Genomic DNA, 21,189 nt, shown 5'->3' on the forward strand with positions numbered 1-21,189 from the left:
TTTGTTGATGTGGTGGATAAAGGTATTTAGAGTCTCGGTGTTAGTCGTAGTGGGGGTGAGTCATTGGTCCCTTCTTGCAACTACGCCAAGCGAAGGGCGCACTAGCTGTTGGGGATTGTTTTTGATTCGGCCGTCCGAGACTAATCTTCGATCAAATGGTTCCTGCAACAACTGGTAGTTGATATGTCAATCCTTTCTGAACGTTCGCAATAGACGTTGCATGTGTAACGGTATCAAGTCAGTTGTTGACTAACTCAAGGTTGTTTTGACGTTATTTTCGAAGCGCAGCAACCAGATCAACACCCATCGGCTGCAATATAATGACGCTAGAGCAGAAGTAGTTCAATCTCTCTTTTGTGATTCATTTAACATCAGTGTGCAATGGATTCCACCTCAAGTCTTCGTTGACGAGACGGGAAGTCTTTGAGCTGATGGAAAACGTGGCTTGGCATGTGGATGACAAGATAGTCATAATGCCGGCGCAAAGTAAATAACCTGCTTCCCCACTATGATTTTCTTTTCATTCTTATCCCCTCATGATTATTCTTCAATGTATTACTGTTATTACTTCTAGTTCAGCCTAGTTCATTTTCCCTTGGATGATGAACTTGATGATAGGATGGAAATCAGTAATAACTCGGGACAAGGTGGGTGGCAGATCATCTTGTCAGCCACTCGCATCGGGACTCAAATGAAGGCTATTTATGACTACCAGTATCTCAAATCAACAATCTACCAGAGAAATTCGCACTGAAACAAGAAAAAGGGCCATAAACACACACCTACGGGAGACGGTGGGGATTCATCACAAGGCCGCATCCTCCAAATCACTCGCCTCCAACCGACGAACCTTCATCTTCAACCCCCCCTTGGGCCTTAGAACAGGACTAGGATTAACAAGCTCGATATCTTTGGGATCCACCGCGGCCTCAAACTTGAAATTGCTCAAAATCTCCATGAAGAGCACCTTGATCTCAATCAGCGCGAATCCCTTTCCGATGCACTGCCTCGGGCCAGCCAAGAACGTCGCGAATGCGAGGGGGCTGCTCGCCGCCTCCCCCGTGAGACGGTCCCATCGGTCCGGATCAAACACGTCCGCGTCGTCGCCCCATATGCGTTTGTTCCTGGTGATGACGGCGGGGAACATGTAGACGGGCGTGCCCTTAGGAACAAAAGTGCCCGCGAGGGTGATGTCCTCGAGCGGTTCGCGGGCAGCGCAGACGCCGGGGGCGTAGAAGCGGAGGATTTCGCGGGTGAGGTTGTCGATGAAGGGGAGGCCTTGCTCGAGGTCGAGGTAGTCCGGGTTCGGAGTTTTCCTGAGGAGGGCTAGGACTTCGGCCCTGGCCCGGGCTTGGATGTGCGGGTAGAGCGTAAAGATGTGCGTTCCCCAGGTCAGCGTCGTGGCGGAGGTCTCGTGGCCTGCGACTATCATGTTGAGGCAATTTTCGAGGATTTCGTCTTCGGACCAGGGTTTGCCGATGGATCTCGACTCGAGAATCATGTGCGTCAGGAGGTCGGGCTTTTCGTGGGCCTTTTCGGCACCGCCGACCTCGTCGATCTCGGCGAAGCGTTCGCGGATGAATTCTCGCATCCGCGTGCGGACGCCTTTGTTGCAGGCATTGTAGATCTTGTTCTCTTCAAAGGGGAGCGAGCGAACTCCCGGGAGATATGCGTTCATGACCATGAGAACGCCGCCAAAGAGGGTCGGGTCGAACATGCGGTGGTAGGCTTGGTGGAAGAAGGAGTGTGTTAGGGTTGCGTTGAGGTCGACGCCGAGAGTCCACCATGCTATGATGTCAATCGTGACGCGACCGAAGGCTTGAGACACTACACGCATAGACCATGAGATCAGCAACGGTTTGTTGAGGCGAGATTGACACTGTTAGATCGGGTTAATTGAGGCCGACTTACTGTCTACGATACCCTGTTGAGACTTGATCTCATCATCGAAGAGTTGGGCGAGCTGGTCCCCCTTGCTCCTAAAGACTGGGATCGCCTTTTTGATTTTGGCGAGAGAGAATGAGGCTACAAGGATGTATTGACCATTCATCAGTATTTATGAACATTATGAGGGATCCTGCTGCATGAAATGCATGGGAAGAGCCTACGCGACAACAACTTTCTCTGGGCCTTGTGCGACTCTCCCTCAGCAAACGCTACTCCTACCCCCGTGACCTGTATAATGATGCGAGTGTTTGCCTGCGCCTTGACAAAAGAGTAGCTCTTTGTTTGAAAGACCACTTTGAAGACGTCGAGATTGTTGATGAGGAGGCAGTCCTGGTTGCCGAAGCCGGTGAACTTGATGAGCGGCTCATCTGGGAATTGGCGCGTCCATGAGAGATAAGGTTCGATGGGGTTTCCTGACCTGGCCTGGTTTATGAGCTCGCCGAGCAAGAAGTGGTGGTCCTATTGCGTATGTTAGGGAATGATCCGTCTCTGTGAATTGGGTGATTTTCCTTGCCTTTGGTCCTGGGAGATGTCTGAGGGGGGAGAAAAAGTACGGGTAAAGCAAGACGTAGTACAGTGGCCTGAGAATGTGCCGCGCCACGAGCAGAATGATCAGATAACGGGCGGCAGTCTGCAAAGAGGAGTCGCGTAGGGTCGTTAGCAACGATAGAACGCCTAAAGCTAGTAGCTCATGGTGCCAAGTTAGCTTCAAAGACTTCATCATGACTCTGGATGTATGGCTGGTGGTTGTCGGCTTGGGTCGATCAGTGATGCGGGGTAGGATAGTTGGATATTTTATGTGCGAAATCGCGACAAAGATAAGATCAGAGAGAGAAAAAACGCAGAGATATTCTCCGTGGACTGTGGGTCGTACAGAGGGAGATACCCTGTCCGTTTACCGCAACTGCCTCGGTGGCTATGTTGGTTCCAACATACAGTTACACCACAATGGCACCCAACAGAGAGCGATTTCCCCCACAATGTTTGCCATGCTACTTGATGCCACCTCGTGGCTGCAGTAGCCACAAACATGCCTTGCCAATGAGTTCTCTCGGTTTTGAAACATCTCTTCCCTTGGATCAGTTGTCTCTCAATCCTGCTGGAGATTACTGAGCATCATCGAGAGTTGTGGACGTGGAGTTGCGCCGTGATGGCGTGGTTGGGACGCCCGCTCACGCAACATCCCTGCTCGACTACTCCACCGTGTACGAAATGGGAATATGCTTGATTCGCGGGATTTATTCTTCAGCGGGACTGCTCAATTGATTCAGCAGCGAGAGTGTGGGGGCCAATGAAGCTGCAGCAGTCTGTCAGCAAGCAGCTCACGATGTGGCTGTTTGTTTTTTCCCAGGAGAGCAGTTATTTTACAGCCTTTACCCTCAGTGAAACAAAGTAAGTGGATGACAAGATGATCTGCTGTTCAGCTTGTCTTGAATTTGGTCTCAGAACTGTTGTGAACCTTGTGATCTCTAGTGTTATCTTTTACCTTTCATGCCCACATCCATCATTGTGTAATCCCTCAAAACCCCCGCAATGAGGATGATGGTAATCAAGGTGCTAGTGATAAGAAAATGCATCACTCATATCTTAAATCAATACATTTATTGGTCAGCCACTCATAAGGCTCTTAATAGCTACAGGTCGATAAGGAAGGCTCATCTAGCTTGCATCATTCAACGAGGATTGAGTTACCCACGTTGGCCTTGGCCTTCAACGCTCCATTTTGCGGCACAGCTTTCAGAGAGTAAGGTAGGCGTCCGCCCCCATGCGTGGCAAAGCTCTTGAGATGACCTTGTCTTGAAAGCCATCAGATCTGCCTTTTCACGCAGGGCGGGAGGGCCCGAACTTGGGGGCTGAATCATATGCCGGGGCCATGTTTGACTACATGCATCTTGTTAAGTGATCAATTGTATGTCAGTGGGTGAATTTGTCATTGAACAAAATATGTTTAATTTGGGTAGGAGTTATGTTCAGCAATGTTCATATGGCGGAAGACCATTAGCAGTCGTCAGCCTATCTGTGTATCTCCTTTTGACAAATTCCAGCAATCGATCCACGTCCTTTGCGGTCGTCATGAACCCAAACGAGATCCGCACTGCACCTACAGGTGCTGAAAGCCTGATATGGTAGTCAAGAGAGTCGCCCCGGATGGTAGTAAGCGATAACAAAGCCCTTTTGTCCAGACCAAAGGCAGCTTCGCCAGCACCAGGGTTACAGAAACAGCCCGTTCGCAGTGATATGTTTTCGACAGAGGCCTCTCTGGCAACCAGTCTTTCGTCAACGACCCTTCCACCTATGTCCAGGAAGTTGAAGCAGATCGTTCCACCCCTCAACTTCATATCCGTCGGCCCGTAGAACCTGACCATGGGCGACCCGTCACTGTGTTCGAGATTCCGTAAACGATCGAGGCACCAGCCGGTAAGACACCTGACCCTAGTATCGATTAACGGCATGCCGATGCCCTCCAGCCAATCCAGCCCAACAGCAACATCTGGTATCGACAAGAAGTTGACGGTCCCATCTTCGAAGGCAGCCTCGTCCGGCGCCATGACATGCCACGGAATCCCCACTGATACCGCTGTGATGGTTCCACCCGAAAACCAAGGCCTCGAGGTTGCGAGCCTTGCCAGCGCATCGCGTCGAACAATCAAACAGCCGACGCCGGTCGGATACCCAAACAGCTTGTACCAGCTCGCAATGACGAATTCCGGTTGAACGCCGGATGATGCGGATAGATCGAGCCTGGAGGTCGGCAGGTAGGCCGCCGCATCGAGGAGCACGTCATACCCCTGCTTCTGCGCAACGCTGATCCACGACAACGGATGACGGACGCCGCTGAAGTTGCTTTGGGCAGGGTATGCAAATAGACCTCTCTGTTTGGATTTTTGGTCGTCGTTGTTGCTGCGTGGGGGAGCTAGTTTTGCAGCTGAGCCGAATAAGCCACCTCTGCGAGGTTTTAGTGCTGACATGAGGTCAGACGGGTCTATCCTCAGCCCCGGAGCGCGGACTGGAACGTAAGTGGTTCGTGTGTTTTTTCGGCGTGCGAATTCTCGGAGACCGTTGATGGAGTTGTGGTTGTCGGATGTGAGGACTAGTCTGGTTCGTCTCTTGAAGGGATATGATTCTGCAACGAGTCTCGCGGCGCCTGTTGCGTTTGGGGTGAATATCGCCGTGTACTCATCCGGAGAGGCATTGAGGTACGAGAGGACGCGGGCTCTTGCCTGCTCGACCAGATGAGTGGCGGATTGACTTGTCGGGTTGATGGAATGCGGGTTGCCGCAGAGGGTTTGCTGGAGTCGGGTCTCGTGGGCTCGAATTTGCGATCTCGCGGCAAGTCCTGCGCCTGTGAAGTCGAGGTAGACGTGGTCTTGCTCGTCGAGGTAGCCATACTCGGTGGCGCGCAGATCATCTAATCGCGAAGTCGATACATACTCGGGGTGGCTGTCGAGAATATTTTCCATCCTGTCCACCTCCAATAATCCGATTATCGGAATGTTTGTGTTGGGGTGAAGTCCAGTCTCGATTAGGCCGGATGAGTATGGTACAAGAGAGAAAGAGGAAATGGTAGGAGGAAAAAGTAGGGCTGGTCTGGCTGAAGATGTTTGTGAATACTGCAGGTATGGGGTGTAGTCGGAGCAAATATTTCTGTATATACTTTAAGCAGACCCTTACTTACTTCACGAGAAGGAAGGAGAAAAAGAGTGGCAGCACCTTCCAGATAAACCCATATCCGAATCCGATCGTCCGAACTATGTTGGACAACCATCTCTTTGGTATGCATCCTTATCCTGCTGAGAACCTTCTCCACTAGTACTCCTTCCAGGGTACCAGATATCAGACAGGGTTGCATCGGCCGTGGACCCGGGGGTTCGGCCAGCCCAAGCGGCTAAGACCGTCGTCGAGTTCCATGTCGGGAGGAGAGCGGCAGCACTTTGACGGGACTCCCATTGTTTCGTTGCCTCTCTGGCGGTAATGATTGGTAATATCAAAGCAACAAGCAAGTACGGATACGCAGTGCGTACAAAGGTGGACTGTGCTTAGGGATATATACACCGTCTCTTTCCTTCTACACTGTTTCGTTGGACAGAACCTTGCATTTGTCCTACATGAATGTCTGCAGGTTCAGGCCACGCGGACGGCTACATTTCTTCGAGTCCCCATACCGCCCACTTATTACGTGCGAAAGAGTGCAGAACGGCTGAATGGGTGACACAATGTGTTCCCCCCCTTCGACTTTGCGAGACCCGGTGCCTGCGTATTGGGGAATGCAGTGGCGCCAAACGTGGAATTTCTGACAAAATTGGGTCGTTGAGAGTGAGATGTCACATTCTGGGTTACCCATTGCTGACGGCCTGCCGGCCTGCCATCCTGGGACCAACTGGTTTCTGGGTGTACACCAGCCCGGTATCTCCGTGTGGGAAGAACTTGTGTAAAGAATAGTGATGACTGTAGAAAGAGCTCAAGAGGTGGTAGGTTCGAGACCGGTAATAAGATTCATGTTACGACGGGTGCCTGAACCTCGGACTTTCGATGGTCTTGAACACAACGCAAAGTGGTTCAAGTGGCACTTCGTACGTTTCGGCCTATCACATTTGTGCTCGATCGAGACCAAGATGAGCCAGACCTGGTCACGATCATGCTGTCCGTCCCGACCTGCATACGCGGCCCATGATCGTCGTTGGCGCCGCTCCAACATGGCGGAGACATCCCATTTGTCCGTTGGTAAACTTGTTATCGTTGTTCCCTGTCCGAACATGCCACATGTTCATGTGAATGCTGCTGGAACGTGCGGCCGCGGTGACCTTACGGCCGGTATTTCATGCCGTTGGAGACTCGCATTCGCACCTAAACTCCAAGAGTCTGGGCATGTGGCTCGCTTTAAGAGCCATATGTAGGCGAAAGACCGATGCACTCAATAGCGTGTTGGTACCCAATGAGTGATTGGGCCTTCTTTTACACCAACATCAGCCTGCAGAACAAGTGCAAGGAACTAATTCATTGTTCCATAAAAACGAACAACATGTTTGTTTGCCTGTCACCGTGACCCTGTATGTTTGCCTACATCATTGCCAACTGTTTCTCGGAGTCCGGACTCAAAAAGTTGATCCCCACCGTACTTTTATCGATCCACCACGTTTTCTCCACAAGTAGGATTTACGGCTCTCTTTACTTGGAAGTACGAAAGATGGTGTGTAAGACGACTAACGAACACGTGCAGCGTCCATGTGGCCAGCTGAGAGGGAGGTACATGGGCACCAGTGCAAGTTCGCTTGACACAGGCAAATGATTGGGTGTGAATTGTCTCATTACCATATGCATGTTAATCGAGAGGAGACCAGGGGAAGAAAGCCGCTTAGCCCAACGTATTTGGATTGATTGGTGGCAAGGTACTACCAAGGCGCAGCTTACATACTATGCTTCCTCCTAACTACTTTGGGAAGCGTTGCGAGAAGGAGACACCAGGCAACTGTTTATTCATCAAATCAACAATATTTCTAGTGATGTTGATGATTATTCGTGCAGCGTCATGAATCATTGAGATCTGAAAAAAGACACTATATAGCTTGGCAATGAGACGTTGCGAAATCTGAATCCGCGTGCAAACTGGTAGAATCCTACGATCCCTCATCAAACCTTGGACTGGCTCTTATCAGACTTCGTCGTAAGAGATAATCAAGGTTGTTTTAGAAAGAGGAAACGAATCCTGAAGACATCGCCGCCACGATCCACATCTTTTTTAGCTCCACAAAGCTGCGAAATATGCGCGAGTAGCGTTGGGTCCGTTGATCAGGACTCTCTTCAGCCGCAGGACTGGATTCAAAAACTCGCCTATGCTAAGGTGCGAGAACATAGGGCTTACGGCGCTAAAGCCTGAGACAGGATACACGCGTTGAGCGTCATTCACAACGGTCAGTATAATGGCGGGGTATTGGTGGTCTAGACTAAGATGAATCCACGTGCTGAAGATAGATTGGGCATTGCCTTCTGACAAGGTAGTGGAGACTCGCCCTATCTACTTCTAGTGTTTCTTGGCGACCTGGAGCATCCGCTCAGCAAAGACAATTGAAGGAGGAGAAACTTTGGTTCCAAATACATTTACTTTTGACCACATACGACTCTAGAAACATCCTTTGTCGGTGCACTGAGCATGCTAGATTGTGCATTCTTTCACCTCAAATGACATTAAATAGATCCGAGAAATCATGCCACGTAAGGATATTGTCAAAGGCCAATGGCTCAAGCGCAATTGCGTTCCACGGTTGTGATGGTCCCACGCCGTAGTTCTCCCCAGACGACATCTTTGGAGATGCTGCTGCTGCCGATGTTGACTTTTCCTCCACATTCTTGAGCTGTCGAAACGACTCCCTCGCCCGATCTCGCAACGGACCCATGGCAGCCCACACGCAGCTCTTCTTTCCCCTTCGCTCATTCGCTTCTTCAAAGTCGGCGAGACAGGTAATGTAGTTATCCACAGCAAGCCAAGCGCGTTCCGCCTCCCCTCGCTCAGGCGAATCGATGAGCGTGCGGAGCGTGAGGAACAGGGCGTACAACTGCGGATGCTGCTGGTAGAACCAGGCGAAGCCAGGGAACAATTTCCCCGACTGTAGCAGATACCCTTGCTCGAGCAGTTCAATAGCAGTGGTAAATAGAGAATGAGGCAGATACCGATACCTGCACTCTTGTTCCATCGGTGCCGAGAGCCAAGCCTGAAGCATCAAGATGAATCGCGCTTTTGCTACAGATATCCGAAGTAGGGACTCCGCGGCGCGGCATACGTCGTTATTCTTAGGTGCGAATCGGAGCCAGCGGTGGGCCATGGACGACTCCGTCTGCTGGATCTTGGCCTCCCTCGTCTGCTCGTCCGCCGCGCCAACAGCGGAGACTGCATGGCGTAGGTTGCGGCAGAGGTCCAGGTTCATGATGGAGAAGGTCGTCTCGGTCCATTCGTCTCTTCCGGTAGGAGCCTTCTCCATCTGGGGCCATAGTTCGGTATCTTTCACATTCAGCGGTAAGCGGAAGATTTTGCCGCGATCGGCCATTGTGTTATTGAACCCGTGGCTTTCGGGCGCTGTGGCGTCTAGGGCGGTGAGATGCCACCAGAGACGACACCGCATTTCCGTCTCAAAGGGACCCAGGCCGAGACGGGAGCCGTCTTCGTGCACGCCGAGGGATTCTGCTATTCTGATGGCGAGGCCGGTGAGTGTCCAGATGGTTCGACCAGTGTCGAAGGTCCTCAGCGCCGTCTATCTGTGTGATCAGCTTTGTCACAGAGTATTGACGGTAGAACAACATTGTCATACCAAGTATATTGCCAGAGCTTTCAACCCCTGGACATTAGGATAGAGTAAAAATTGAGCTCTCGTGAATGCGCCGTCTATCTCCCGCATGAAGTGGCGAAGAAGAACCAACCTCTCTACACCTAGCTGCGTTGCGACCTCGGTGCTGGACATACTGGTTGTTGCCGCAAAGGCAGTAGCGTAAAGAACAGCCAGTGTCATGTTGTCCGCTCCTTGAGGTTTGGCTGCCACGCCGAGCATGACTGGTTGAATCGTGGGTACGTGGAGTATCTTCATCAAAGGATCAACATTTTGTAGGTAGATGATCCATAGCCTGGTAAGAGCGTGAGGAGCTATTGAGATGATCTCCGGATCTGATCCAAAGACGTCAGTGGCTGCTATGCCATAATGGGGAGATATATGGTGAGTCGTTGCGTTGGTCACAGGATCTCTTGTCTTGGTGCCGGCGATGGGCCGCTGTCGAGGCGGGTCCTAAGAAATTTCAGTATGTGGTTCTCAGGCTAGAAGTTTCTCCAAAGATTACCCCAAGGAATAGTCCAACAAAAACTGAATCATCGACAAAGTTTCCTCTCTCTCCATCTCCGACGAGTACTTCTTGTGATGGCAGGATCAGTGGGACCGGCACGGGGTCCGTCGCATGTTGACTCTGCTCACCCGACTCTCTCACTGGGGCTCCATTACGAAGAGTGGAAACAAGATGGGACAATAGCCCTTCAACTCGGGCAAGTCTATCAAGAACGTCTTGGTTCGTCGGCTGTATCGTCTGCCCTGTTGGAAGATGGGAAGATGATCCGCCAGTAGCTTGACGATCTGCAGTGCTTTCACAAGAAGGCGCTTCGTTCGAGTCGGCAGGTGAAGAGGATTTGATTGATCGGGCGTTGACAGGTGCTCTCCTCGTTCTGGCCTCGAAAACACACGAGAGCTCTAAACGGGTGCACTGCGAGCAAGGGAGCCTCCGGTTGCAGCGGACTTTGCGATCCCGGCAGGGCTTGCAGGAAGGACGGTCTCGGAGTCCTAGCCGTCTTTGGTCGCTCATTGCGGATAGCTCCGAGAGTTGCGAGAAGTGAGTTGTCGTCGGTCAGTTGAACTGGGGAAATTGAATTACGAGCTAGACTCATACTGACTGGAACAATGATGATAGTATTCGAGGCCCGGCCGCCCGCCTCCCGAGGTTTCCCCGCGTGCACCATTTCGACCGATCGGCCGATCGGGTGAGCCTAGTCTAAGTGGGAATAAAGTAAGGTATTTCAGAGGGATCTTAGAAATTAGGAAGGAATCTATCCTAGAGCCTCTCGTACCATCTATCTAGGCTTAATTCACATCCAGTCTATACAATGGGTGTTGTTGATGTCAATTCGCCCAACCATCTTGCCGAGTCGATCCTGTGTCTGACCTCGACAGGGGAGTCGTAGCATGGGACGACCAGCACGACACCCAGAATCCGAGGTGAGAACTGCATATCAACGACTTGCAAAATGTCGTAGGGTACATATGCCGTTAATTGCTGCCCGTAATTAACGGCGTCGTTTTTGCGACACAAAAGTATTCGAAATCTGTGTTAATTAATGCTAACATGATGTAGAAACTTCCCAGCATTAAGAAAATCGACCATTCTAGCCTTATTAAGCTTCATGATAGTACTCAGGTTCGGGAGTTCACTTAGTTGGAGGAACATGCAAGCCAATAGCTGACACCGTGATTTTGATAGTTTCTTAACATCCTCAATCATCGCACCGGCTGCTTCGAGCATTGACTCTGAGTTTCACAATGATTCATCCACAGTATCTTCCATGGTCACAACTATATACGTCTTTGGCTACCTCGTGAGTCAAAGCGCCTTCATTACTTTCGCAACCCACACACACAATTACCTCTTGTACATATGCTCATCAATCTCTCAAAGTTGGACCTCTTCTTCTTTCACCACTAAGTGAATTCTACGGTCGACGTCCAGTATTCTACTACGCCAACATCTTCTACACCCTCACCCACGTCGGCAGCGCTCTGTCACCCAACATCGGATGTCTCCTCGCGTTCCGCACAATCTCAGGCTTCGGAGCATCAGCCTGCTTCTCAGTCGCGGGAGGGATGCTAGCAGACCTCTACGACGTCCATGAGCGCGGCATCCCAAACGCCATCATCACGACTGGGTCTCTTTTCGGACCCGTACTCGGGCCCTTGTTCGGAGGCATCATTACCCAACGCGCAGGCTGGCGCTGGATCTTTTGAACACTCCTCATTGCCTCTGCCCTCGTGACGGTCCTCATTAACCTGTTCGCGCCAGAGACGAATGCGCATGTCATTTTACGTCAGAAGACGTTGAGGTTAGGAAAAGAGATGGGGAGGAAGGATTTGCTTAGCTTTCATGACAACCAGCTTGGGACTTCGTCCAAGAAGAATCCTCAGACACTGGGACAAGCACTCCACCGCCCCTGGAAGATGTTGTTCCGCTCACCCCTCGTGCCTGTATTTTGCATTATGACGGGTTTCATCTCGGCTCTTCTGTACATCCTCCTCACGTCCACATCCTCATTCTTTCAAGAAGTCTATGGCTGGTCCCTCGAGACGGCCAGACTGGCCTACCTGGGCCTCGGTTTCGGGAGTCTAGTCGGTCTCCTCCTCTTCGCCAAAACATCAGACCTCATTGCCGTACGACTCGCAAAGAAGAATGGTGGTCTGTATCAGCCGGAAATGAGACTGGTAACCGCCTTCATTCCGGTCCTGTTCATCCCCGTCACGTTTTTCTGGTATGGCTGGTCGACGTACGCGAGGACGCATTGGATCATTCCTTTGATCAGTTTGGCGCCGTTTGGCTTTGCCCAAGTCGGGATCAACGCATCTTCTTCGGCTTATTTGATTGACGCCTCTGGGCCTTATGCGTCCTCTTCATATGCTTGCGTTACGTCGGCTCGCTGTCTTATCGGTGGGTTTCTTCCTCTGGTTGGGCCTACTCTTTACCAGAACCTTGGCCTAGGATGGTGCAATTCGGTGCTTGGTTTTGTGAGTTTGGCTATGGTTCCAATCCCACTCCTGCTGTATCGGTATGGGCAGAAGCTCAGAGAGAGAAGCCCCTTGGACACCGTTACATAGTCAAGGTGGCCTTCCGCTGCCCAAGGCTTTTTTTTATAGGGGGGTCAGATCTTGGATGATACCAAGTACAAGTCTTGACACGAAGCTAGATTTGAGCTGCAACGTCAAATGCGGAAGCTTTATTTCTGTTCTAAGGCGTGGATCTATGAATAGATAATCTCTTAGTGCCGAACTTCCGCATCTACTTCGCCAGCTCAGCTTCAATCGCGGCAAACATGAAGGACCCGCTGCCACGGTGGTCATTCTCGACAATCGGGATGCTGGTGTAGTACTAGAAACTCCCATTAGCAAAACAACTCTCTCAAGGCATCTCGGAGAGTGACAACTCACCTCGAAACTCGCGTTCGAGTTCAAACTGCCAACTTGCACCGTCCCCGAGAAGCTGATAAGTCCATTCTTATCATCCCGAATAAAGTCCCTCGTCAACGCGTTGTACGCCTTGAGTCCGACGTCCTTGTACTTGGCCTCGAGGAACCCATCCCGAACACCGCGCAGCAGACCGTAGGCAAACATAGCTGCAGCGCTCGACTCGAGGTAGTTTCCCTTGCGCGTCTGGTATCCCTCATTCATGATGAGCCACCAACCTCCCGACGTATCCTGGCTCCTAGCCAGCCCATCCGCCAAGGTGACAAAGTACTTCAGCAACCTCGCATAACCCGGCAGGTTCTTGGGATACACCTGCAGAGTATCAACAAGCGCCATAAAGTACCACCCGACAGCACGGTTCCACACCAACGGGCTCGCCCCCGTCACAGGGTCTGCCCAGACGGCGTCCTTTGCCTCGTCGTACCCGTGCACGAGCAAGTGGGTCGTGTGGTTCCGGGTATGCTCCTCAATAAGGTCAAACTGCAGCGCAATCTCCCCCCACGCCGTCGTATTCCCCTTCTCAAACAGCGAGACATACGTCGCGTAAAACGAGTCGGCCATGTAAATCCCATCCAGCCACATCTGGTCCTCGTATATCGGCGCGCGGTGCCAGAACCCGCCGCTAGGCGTCCGCGGCCACCGGTTCAGCTGCTGCCGCAGCCCGTCCGCCGCGATCTTGTACTTGGCCCCCGCGGTGGTGTTGCGCTGGTAGAACCAGAGCAGGTTGTTGCCGATGCGGATGTCGTCGAGGGAGTACCACTCCGGGTCCCAGCCTTCTAAGACGCCCGCGTCCGAGACGAGGGAGGAGACGGCGGTCTCGGCGGCGCGGAGGAGGGTTGCGTTGGAGGCGGCGGCGGCGGCGCGGGCGATGCCTTCGTAGAGGACGGCTGGGCCGTAGCCTGCGTCGATGGGGGCTTTGCGGGCGACGAAGGAGGAGGCGAGCCAGGTTGAGTACGGGCGGGATGGGGTCTGGGCTAGGGCAAAGGTGCCCGCGAGAGCGAGGAGGGAGACTGAGGTGCGCATCGTGGGTGCCGGAGGATGGGAAGAATGAAGAGAGTAGAAACGAAGCCCGGAGGTCTAAGGGTGAGTCTCCAATATACGGGATGAGCACTGGGTGGGGGACCCAGATGTGTTGATTGACTGCTACGGACTTGCCTGTCTATATACCTCTTCGCAACACCGTACCATCGAGCATCCTTGACCACAGCCCGCAACGTACAACCGCGCCATGGACAAATTCTGGAGAACTTCATGACGACTCCAGTCCTCACCCAATCTCCGGTGCGCCGATAGACATCCGCAGCGCATGGCACATGCAAGAAACTGCGCCTCGACAACCTTCAATTGAGCTCTCCAGTTGGATAAGAAAGACCCTCCGAAAAACTCAGGAACACCTCTCAATGGAGGAATTTCAGAAAACATGTTGGTAGAATTGGCGGGGAGGGAAAAGAGGAGGGGGGCTCGATGATGCACTGCATCATGCACCGCCAAGGCGGAAAAATATAACGACGTTGCAACGGGCTGCTTTGAGCAATGATGGTCCCCCCCATTGACGTTCCCCCAGTTTGCCCGGTCGGGAAGCGTGGGGAGACAAGGCCTAGCACCGTCAGGTTTCTTGTTGATCGCGTCTTGCCCCGGTCAGTAAGAATTTTCGGGGCATCTGTCCTCGAAATGCCAGCATCGGCTCGCTCGCCAAGCCTCCGAATGTCACCAACGGTCAAGGCCGTTTGATTAAGGGGGGAACCGGCATCATGTTATAGAATCCGAACCCGATCACGGGCCCGGGGAGGTCGTCTAGCAAAACGGAGCTAACGGCCGCAGGCTGAACAATCCCCCGAGCCGGGAAAAAAACAGAAACAAGGAAGAAAAGGGAGACGCGGCGGGGTAAGTAAACACCGTGATTCCTCTCGGCGGGAACGGCCCCCGCGGCCAGCGGCATCCAAGGTGGGCCCCATCCAACACCCTCTCGGTCCACATGAACGCTCCGGGGCGGTAGTGGGGTCCCCCGTCCCGACCCGCCCCGCCCATCGCCGCACACTCGGATCTTCGGCACCGCCATGTGCTCATCTCAAGGGGAGGGCCGCCCAACTTTCCCGCCCAGAAAACGCCAAAGCTAGGCTGGCACGGTTGGGGAGGAACGGAACGCCCAATCGAACGTCGTTTTCCGCTGTCATAATTGCCTTGTCGCTTCCTTTCCTCTGGGACACACTGACGCAGAAACTGCAAAATGCTGACCTTGCATGCCCTCCAGAATCTTATTTCAACACCCAGACCTCTCTACTCCCCCCCCCCCAGAGTCGATCCAAATCCACCGACCGCTTCACAGTCCGAGCTTTTTTGGATCTAGGCTTTCTCGGTTACTTACTATTACTACCGGCTTATTTCTACAACCAACTTCCTCTCTCTTGCCTCGCTTTCCAAGGGCAGGGGGTTGCCTCCCTCACCAGCTTCGTTGGGGGGATGTTTAACGGAGAACATCATCTGAAGTCCAAACGGGAAGACAAGACACACCACAACCACCCACACGAATTACTGAAACTTTGAACCCAGCCACAAGTTTAAACACAACCGGCATGACATCGAAATGTGTAAAATAAGGTTCTTACCGCCCCCGGAAACCAAAAGCGTCTTAAAACGTTCGCTCGGTTGTCGTATCCGTGCGAACCAGCCTGTCAAAGCGACAGACACATTGGAGATTCCTAAGAGCCCGAGCAAACGCAAACAAACGTCTAAAATGCATGTCCATTGCCGGCTTGGCAAGGCGGCAAAGACCTCGGCAATCTACAGCACAATAAGCCTCTCCACAAACAAAGCCGACAGGATATCTTCACATGGATATGGGGATAACCGAATCATAATGATCAAATGTGAACAACTGGTATCATATTTCTTCGAAAAATGCCATTATATGAGCTTATATGCTTGCCCTTATGTTCGTATCTCAAACCATAGCTTTAATCTCATCCATCCCAAGCTGACAAGAATCCACGTCGTCTCAACAAGGACGGTTGGCATTGTCGTGTGTTAACAGAAAATAAAAAAAAGAGCCCACGGAACTCCGCCACTTTGAACCCAAAATGCTCGCCACATCATGCGAGACTTGCACCTAATCGCACATAATGCCTCCCGCGACGACAAGAAATCTCTTTTTCTTCCTCTCAATGCAATAATAACGCATGAAGAATGTAATCCAAAGCCATGGGCGATTACCATAGAGTTTCTAATCCATCCCTTCCCCCCCCCACCAACAAAAGCATAAATGCGCCGTTTGCAACCAGAGAAACAGAGGGCATTAAAAATTTTTATCGTTTCATAGGCGTTTTTTTTTTTTTTTTTTTTTTTTTTTTTACATCTCATCAAGAACCGTGCTGGGCTTCCACTCGTTGGTATCAACAGTCGCTTCGGGATCGGTCCAGTTGACCGGCTTGTGGATGCGCAGCATGCGGAGGAAGTAATCCTCGACAACGAGCAGGTTGAGCAGGACGCCGTTGCAGTTCCAGGCCAGACCGCAGACGATGGCGCCCGCGACGGCGTCGAGGACAAAGTGGTTGGCGGTCGCGACGATGGCGGTCAGGATCAAGGCCGGGTAGGCCATGCCGACGGCGACGATGGCGAAGCGCTTCCAAGGGCGCGAGCGGATCGAGGGGAGGGGCAGGGTGGCGACGGTGAGGCCGATGAGGAGGGAGTAGCCGAAGTGCAGGGATGGCATCGCAGCTGTTTTGTTTTCGCTCGTCAGTAACCGTAGCATCGTAGGGGGTGCGGAATGTGATGATTTGAAGGGGCTAAAAACTCACCATACTGGTTGCAAAACTTGTTCGTCGTCCACACACTGCTCTCGCCGGTAGAGCTGTGCACGGTATCCACGAAGCCAAAGCTCTTGGACTCGCCGGCATCGGGGCCGTTGTAGTTGGGATCGCTCAGGAGACGAGGAGGCATGCAGGGCCAGAGGGTGAAAACGACAAAGGCGAGCAGGTTGCAGGTGGCCATGGTGCGGCGGCGGGCCTCGTACAGGGCGGGACCGGCAGAGTTCCAGCGGATGTTCTCGGTGCCGCCGAGCTTCGCGGAGACGGCGCGGCGCTTGCGGGTGGTGGTGATGAAGTACAGGATGACGAGGAAGAGGATGGTGCCCGGGATGTGGATGAAGGAGTAGATGCGGTTGATCCAGTGCATCACGGTGGGCAGCTGCAAAAAGTACTGCTGGACCGGCACCTCGATGAAGACGTGGAGGCGCTGCTCCAGGTGAATGAGCTGGAGCGCATGCTTGCGCGCCACATCGACGGTTCCCTCGTTGAGGGTGAGCGCCGTGAAGGCGCGGCCGACTTGGTATACCTACATTTCGACCGTGTTAGAGACAAGGGCCTGGCAATAACTGCTGGAAATACAGCTACAGAAGTTTGACACTTACCCAGTAAATCAGAGCCCAGTACCATGCCTCAACCAAGAAGGGGAACTTGCGGAGGACTCTGCTGAGGAGTCTGTCCTTATATACTCTGGTGTTTGGTGACGAGACGATGCGCTGGTATCCAAAGAACTTGATCCTGCGAGAGCGTCGCGGCGGTTCTTCTTGCGGCGTCAACGTTGATGATGAGCTCCAGGCGCCTTGGAGGAGAGACTCTTCAGAGTCCGGGGTCGAGTTGCCGGAACGGCGCTCGTCAGATCGCTTGTGCTCGGCATCGTCGAGGCCGGCTCCCTTCCATCCTAGGTTGTCGTAGACGTTGGTGTCGCCAATGTTGCGGTTGAACCACGTTCCTCCAAACAAGAGGGTGATGACCACCAAGGGCTCTGCCACGGCACCGATACCCATATTTTATTCTTTCTTTCTTTCTCTTCTTCCCTTGTGTGACTGACTGATGACGGAATAAACAGCCGACGATGGAGACGGCGATTAGTGAGAGAGAGGTATGAGGAGACTGCAGAACTTGGCTACTCCAGTGTGACTGCTGCCGTGTGGTATTTGAGGGCGCGGGACGTTCGGAAAGGGCCACAGGTCCCGAAGGCTGGATGCGTGCGGGTGGGATGGATCTGACAGACTCAGTCCACCGGTGTGTGCTGGGCCAAGGTCCAATGAGAGAGCGACCGGAAGGTCGGGGATGTGAGTTTAAGATTGTCCGTGTCAAAGGGGGCGAGTTTGAATGTCTCCTGAGCTACCGGGGATTTCCTGATGGAGATCAAGGTGAGAGTAGTGTATGGATACTGATCAGAGGAGTAGTAGGTAGTCAAGATTGAGAAGAAGGTGACTTGTCGAGCGGGAAGGTCAAAAGGTAATCAACAACAAACGGGGGAGCTCGAGGTAGCGACGTTCATCACGCAGCATGGATCAGATGGATCTGTTAATAATACCGTAATAGAACATGGACTTTCGGCACACTTTCAGCAGAAAGCCCAGGCTCGGCACAACCCACCAAGCTGGACCTTGACCGAACGTATACAGAGTTACCGGGTTGGTGGCCTTTGCACTTGCGTAAAGGTAAGGTAACGAATCCAGCACATGCGCATGCTCCTCGCAGGCTCGCTCGGTGGCTCGTCCACCTCGCAAAGTTCGCACTCCCACCACCCGCCACAGTCCACATCAGCGGGCTCCGCATGGCTCCGAGGTGCTGGGGAGGAGGAAAGTGAGGAACTCAAGCTCAAGCCGCGCACCGCATGTCGAAATCGAGCCTACCCTGGTCCCCTCTCGCAAAGGCCCCAAGTGGAAAGTGGATGGTGGGAAAAGGCTCTGCTGCCCGTGACCCTGTCCATGACACGGAATTCCGATCTGTAGCCAATAGCGGGTTGTGGACTGTTGGGGCGGGCTGGCTGGGATCCCTGACGTGGACGAATCGCCCGCCAAGTGCCGCGAGCGCCAAGGGTTACATCTTCGTCTTTCGCCCTTTGTGAGGTAAGAGAGCTCCTGCATGGTTGGAGTGAGAGAAGACAACAGACGAAATGTCGCGTGCTCCCTCCAAGTTGTTGGCAGCTCACCGTTGCGGTGCGGTTAATTGCTCTTAGCTCTGCATGCTCTGAGCTTGGCTACCTGACGTAGGTAGTTTGTTCTGTCAAGCAACGTCCAACCGCGAAACAAAGTCTCTTTCTTCCTGCGCTTCAATTGTTCCGTCATGCCTCGAAGCCCAGGTCCGTTCCCTTCTCCTTTGTTTCCTCCTCCGTGCCCTCCAGCTTCTTTCTCTGAGTTCGCTGCGGCTTCATGCCGTTGCTTCGCCCTCAACTCCCGTCAGGGGGAACAAATGCTCCGACGTCCGCTTAGGAGACGCGGCTCTGTTATCAATCAGGCGCGCGTCCGCTAGAGAGAAGGTGGGCGTCGGGGAGGGATCGAAGATGACGGAGGCATGCGACGAGGCACACGACACCGTAAGCTGACAGCCGACCAATCAGACAGGGGACCGGGCAACATGGTGGATTGGCCTGCATCCGCGACATCCGACAGAACCGTCTTGTCCTCATGGATTTCTGGAGACCGGGTCCGTTCACAGCCCACCGCCTGCAAGCATTTTCCTCCCTCGTGTCCAACGGCGGGAAAAGAAAGACAAAAACCCAGCGTAAAAATCGCAAAATTTGTCGACTAGAGATCCCTTGTCATGGAAATTGGCTCTTCTGCTGCTTGCCGCCGCTGGAATTCCGCTCCGCTCCCATGGCTGATAACACCCCCCTCCCCCTTCAGGGGCTTGTTGGGTTTTCCTATTCTTGGGAGGCGTTCGTTACCGGTCTCGTTTGACAGACACGCGACCTCCACCATGGTCCATGACTGAATTTGCAGGTTGCGTATGTCTTTTCGTCCGTCTCCGCACCTTAGATAAGGAATACGTTACCATCCACCACCGTCGGTCGAGCTTAGCTGGCTGGCAGGCAGATCACAGATGTACGAATACAGCTGTACACAAAGGCGGTGGATGGGTAAGACAGAAAACTGTTGGCCGAATCCCAATCGTCTTTCCCCCACGCTTCCCACGCTTACAACGGGGTGTCGGCGTCCAAGAGATGCCGCCGCCATACTCAGTGTGCCCTAGATCAAAGATTAAAATTCTCGACAACCCGACTTCAATTTCAATGGTCGGTGGCATGCTTCTGCAGGAGGGTGGCTTCATTGATGATGGGAGGGGCCGGCGCACCCGCCCTTCAATGCGAGCTCGACAAAATGTCTTGGCATACATCATCCAAATCCGCCATCGCCGACCCCGTGGTCGGGCCATCCTTTGCTCAGCGATCTCCTAGCGAGACTGACAAGGGAAAGAGACAAAAGCTTTGTGATGGTTGATAAGGTCGTACTGCCTCGCTGACTTTGTCGCCTAGCAAAGCTTCTTTGGACTAAGGCAAATATCTCCAGCCGGGGGTTTTCCGTGATATCTGAGCAGTCGACGCCAACGATGCTGTTCAGCTTCCCAGAGCGAAACGTTATTCAACTTACCCCAAGTCTCAGTGCAAACATCAGCCAAGGTCGTTCGGCAACCTCACCTAGTCCGGGCTAGGCATGTCAACGATGCCTTGTCATTTCCGCGTTTATGCGATGAACCCGGCCATCCCGCGTATTTCTTCTATCCCGTACGGATACTCGTTCAGCCCTGCAGATCGCCTCCGGATGCTACCGAAGGCCATAGTTCGCGACATCCGCTGGGCGGATACTGAAGGGCCAGCAAGCCAGCTTTGCGTTTGACGTGTGAGCTGTTGATCCGTCGGTGAAATATCCAATCCCGGCCGGCTCTTGTGGGCACTTCCCATGTAGCTATTCCTATTCAGGAATTCTAGGAGATCGGGAAGCTCGCCCGCTCCGTTCCGCCCCCTCCGGATTATTCAACCCTCAACATACATTGGCCCGGCGTCGGCAACTAAAATCTCCGTACCTCGGCGCCGAGTTGCATCGAAAAATTTCCATGCCGACTCCGCCCGGCCGAGGACTCAGGACATGTATCACCTAAAAGGAGAGCGGCAGTTCGACATCCGGAACGACTTGTCTGGCACTCCACTGGTGAACTTGCGCTGAAGCAACAAGGAGGGACTGAACATGCTGCAGTTGATCCAGCGCCGCTTCACACCAGTAAACAATACTGCTAGCGGCGAACAATCGAAACGATCGAACTCCTGGTATTTGACACGTGCCGCTAAGTAACAACAGCGAGGCAGGTCGAGCATGCAGTGATAGGTGTAAGTATCGACGTCAATGGAAGGTCTCATAACCCATGGCATGATAGCCAATTGGTACTTCATCATCGCTCTGAAGAAGTTGGCGAATCTCGCAAGGACAAACGGCTTGCAGGCGAATGTCCATAGTTAGGCTGCCTCTTCTTTATCCCTGTACCGAGGACTTTGCTCAAAAGGAATCTTGATGTTTTCGCTTTGCTGATCTAGCAGTCCCTCACACGCCATGGGTATCGAAGGAGGCGCATGCGACGTAATCGATGCGGACTCTTTGGACCACGGGAGAAGACCCTCCCTCTCGCACGATGGCCTATCATCGTTGGCCAGGGGAATCTCCATCGTCGACTCGTCGGTCGACATG

At 52.9% G+C, this 21,189-nt stretch overlaps 7 protein-coding genes across 7 annotated transcripts; 2 read left to right on the top strand and 5 right to left on the bottom strand.

The window, feature by feature from the left end:
* Nucleotides 1-321: 321 nt before the first annotated feature.
* Nucleotides 322-2,773, bottom strand: BDP81DRAFT_441020 (cytochrome P450). The gene is made up of 4 exons (XM_060591566.1): nucleotides 2,462-2,773; nucleotides 2,109-2,406; nucleotides 1,912-2,025; nucleotides 322-1,827 (listed from the first exon to the last, which is right to left on the bottom strand). The coding sequence occupies exons 1-4, from the start codon at nucleotides 2,669-2,671 to the stop codon at nucleotides 806-808; spliced, it is 1,644 nt and encodes a 547-aa protein (XP_060438606.1). The 5' UTR covers nucleotides 2,672-2,773; the 3' UTR covers nucleotides 322-805.
* A 1,051-nt stretch (nucleotides 2,774-3,824) lies between these two features.
* On the bottom strand, nucleotides 3,825-5,839 carry BDP81DRAFT_144733 (aminotransferase class-V). The gene is made up of 2 exons (XM_060581873.1): nucleotides 5,624-5,839; nucleotides 3,825-5,409 (listed from the first exon to the last, which is right to left on the bottom strand). Exon 2 carries the CDS (start codon nucleotides 5,406-5,408, stop codon nucleotides 3,918-3,920), a length of 1,491 nt encoding a protein of 496 aa, XP_060438607.1. The 5' UTR covers nucleotide 5,409; nucleotides 5,624-5,839; the 3' UTR covers nucleotides 3,825-3,917.
* A 3,313-nt stretch (nucleotides 5,840-9,152) lies between these two features.
* On the bottom strand, nucleotides 9,153-9,624 carry BDP81DRAFT_144786 (uncharacterized protein). Its single transcript, XM_060581874.1, has one exon. The coding sequence runs from the start codon at nucleotides 9,519-9,521 to the stop codon at nucleotides 9,243-9,245; it is 279 nt and encodes a 92-aa protein (XP_060438608.1). The 5' UTR covers nucleotides 9,522-9,624; the 3' UTR covers nucleotides 9,153-9,242.
* Nucleotides 9,625-10,376: 752 nt separating this feature from the next.
* Nucleotides 10,377-12,335, top strand: BDP81DRAFT_465910 (MFS multidrug transporter; the record flags this gene model as incomplete). Its single annotated transcript, XM_060594340.1, has 6 exons — nucleotides 10,377-10,456; nucleotides 10,647-10,691; nucleotides 10,828-10,890; nucleotides 10,954-11,072; nucleotides 11,149-11,411; nucleotides 11,532-12,335. 6 exons carry the CDS (start codon nucleotides 10,377-10,379, stop codon nucleotides 12,333-12,335), a joined length of 1,374 nt encoding a protein of 457 aa, XP_060438609.1.
* Nucleotides 12,336-12,375: 40 nt separating this feature from the next.
* Nucleotides 12,376-13,294, bottom strand: BDP81DRAFT_360518 (cell wall glycosyl hydrolase YteR). Its single transcript, XM_060586398.1, has 2 exons — nucleotides 12,666-13,294; nucleotides 12,376-12,606 (listed from the first exon to the last, which is right to left on the bottom strand). The coding sequence occupies exons 1-2, from the start codon at nucleotides 13,281-13,283 to the stop codon at nucleotides 12,517-12,519; spliced, it is 708 nt and encodes a 235-aa protein (XP_060438610.1). The 5' UTR covers nucleotides 13,284-13,294; the 3' UTR covers nucleotides 12,376-12,516.
* Nucleotides 13,295-16,039: 2,745 nt separating this feature from the next.
* On the bottom strand, nucleotides 16,040-17,991 carry BDP81DRAFT_441029 (uncharacterized protein). The gene is made up of 3 exons (XM_060591567.1): nucleotides 17,107-17,991; nucleotides 16,496-17,030; nucleotides 16,040-16,415 (listed from the first exon to the last, which is right to left on the bottom strand). The coding sequence occupies exons 1-3, from the start codon at nucleotides 17,503-17,505 to the stop codon at nucleotides 16,048-16,050; spliced, it is 1,302 nt and encodes a 433-aa protein (XP_060438611.1). The 5' UTR covers nucleotides 17,506-17,991; the 3' UTR covers nucleotides 16,040-16,047.
* Nucleotides 17,992-19,250: 1,259 nt separating this feature from the next.
* Nucleotides 19,251-20,035, top strand: BDP81DRAFT_144891 (uncharacterized protein). Its single transcript, XM_060581876.1, has one exon. The coding sequence runs from the start codon at nucleotides 19,437-19,439 to the stop codon at nucleotides 19,905-19,907; it is 471 nt and encodes a 156-aa protein (XP_060438612.1). The 5' UTR covers nucleotides 19,251-19,436; the 3' UTR covers nucleotides 19,908-20,035.
* Nucleotides 20,036-21,189: the final 1,154 nt, after the last annotated feature.

The sequence above is a fragment of the Colletotrichum phormii genome (assembly GCF_030913505.1).
Source record: "Colletotrichum phormii strain CBS 102054 chromosome Unknown BDP81scaffold_34, whole genome shotgun sequence".
Lineage (NCBI taxonomy): Eukaryota > Fungi > Ascomycota > Sordariomycetes > Glomerellales > Glomerellaceae > Colletotrichum > Colletotrichum phormii.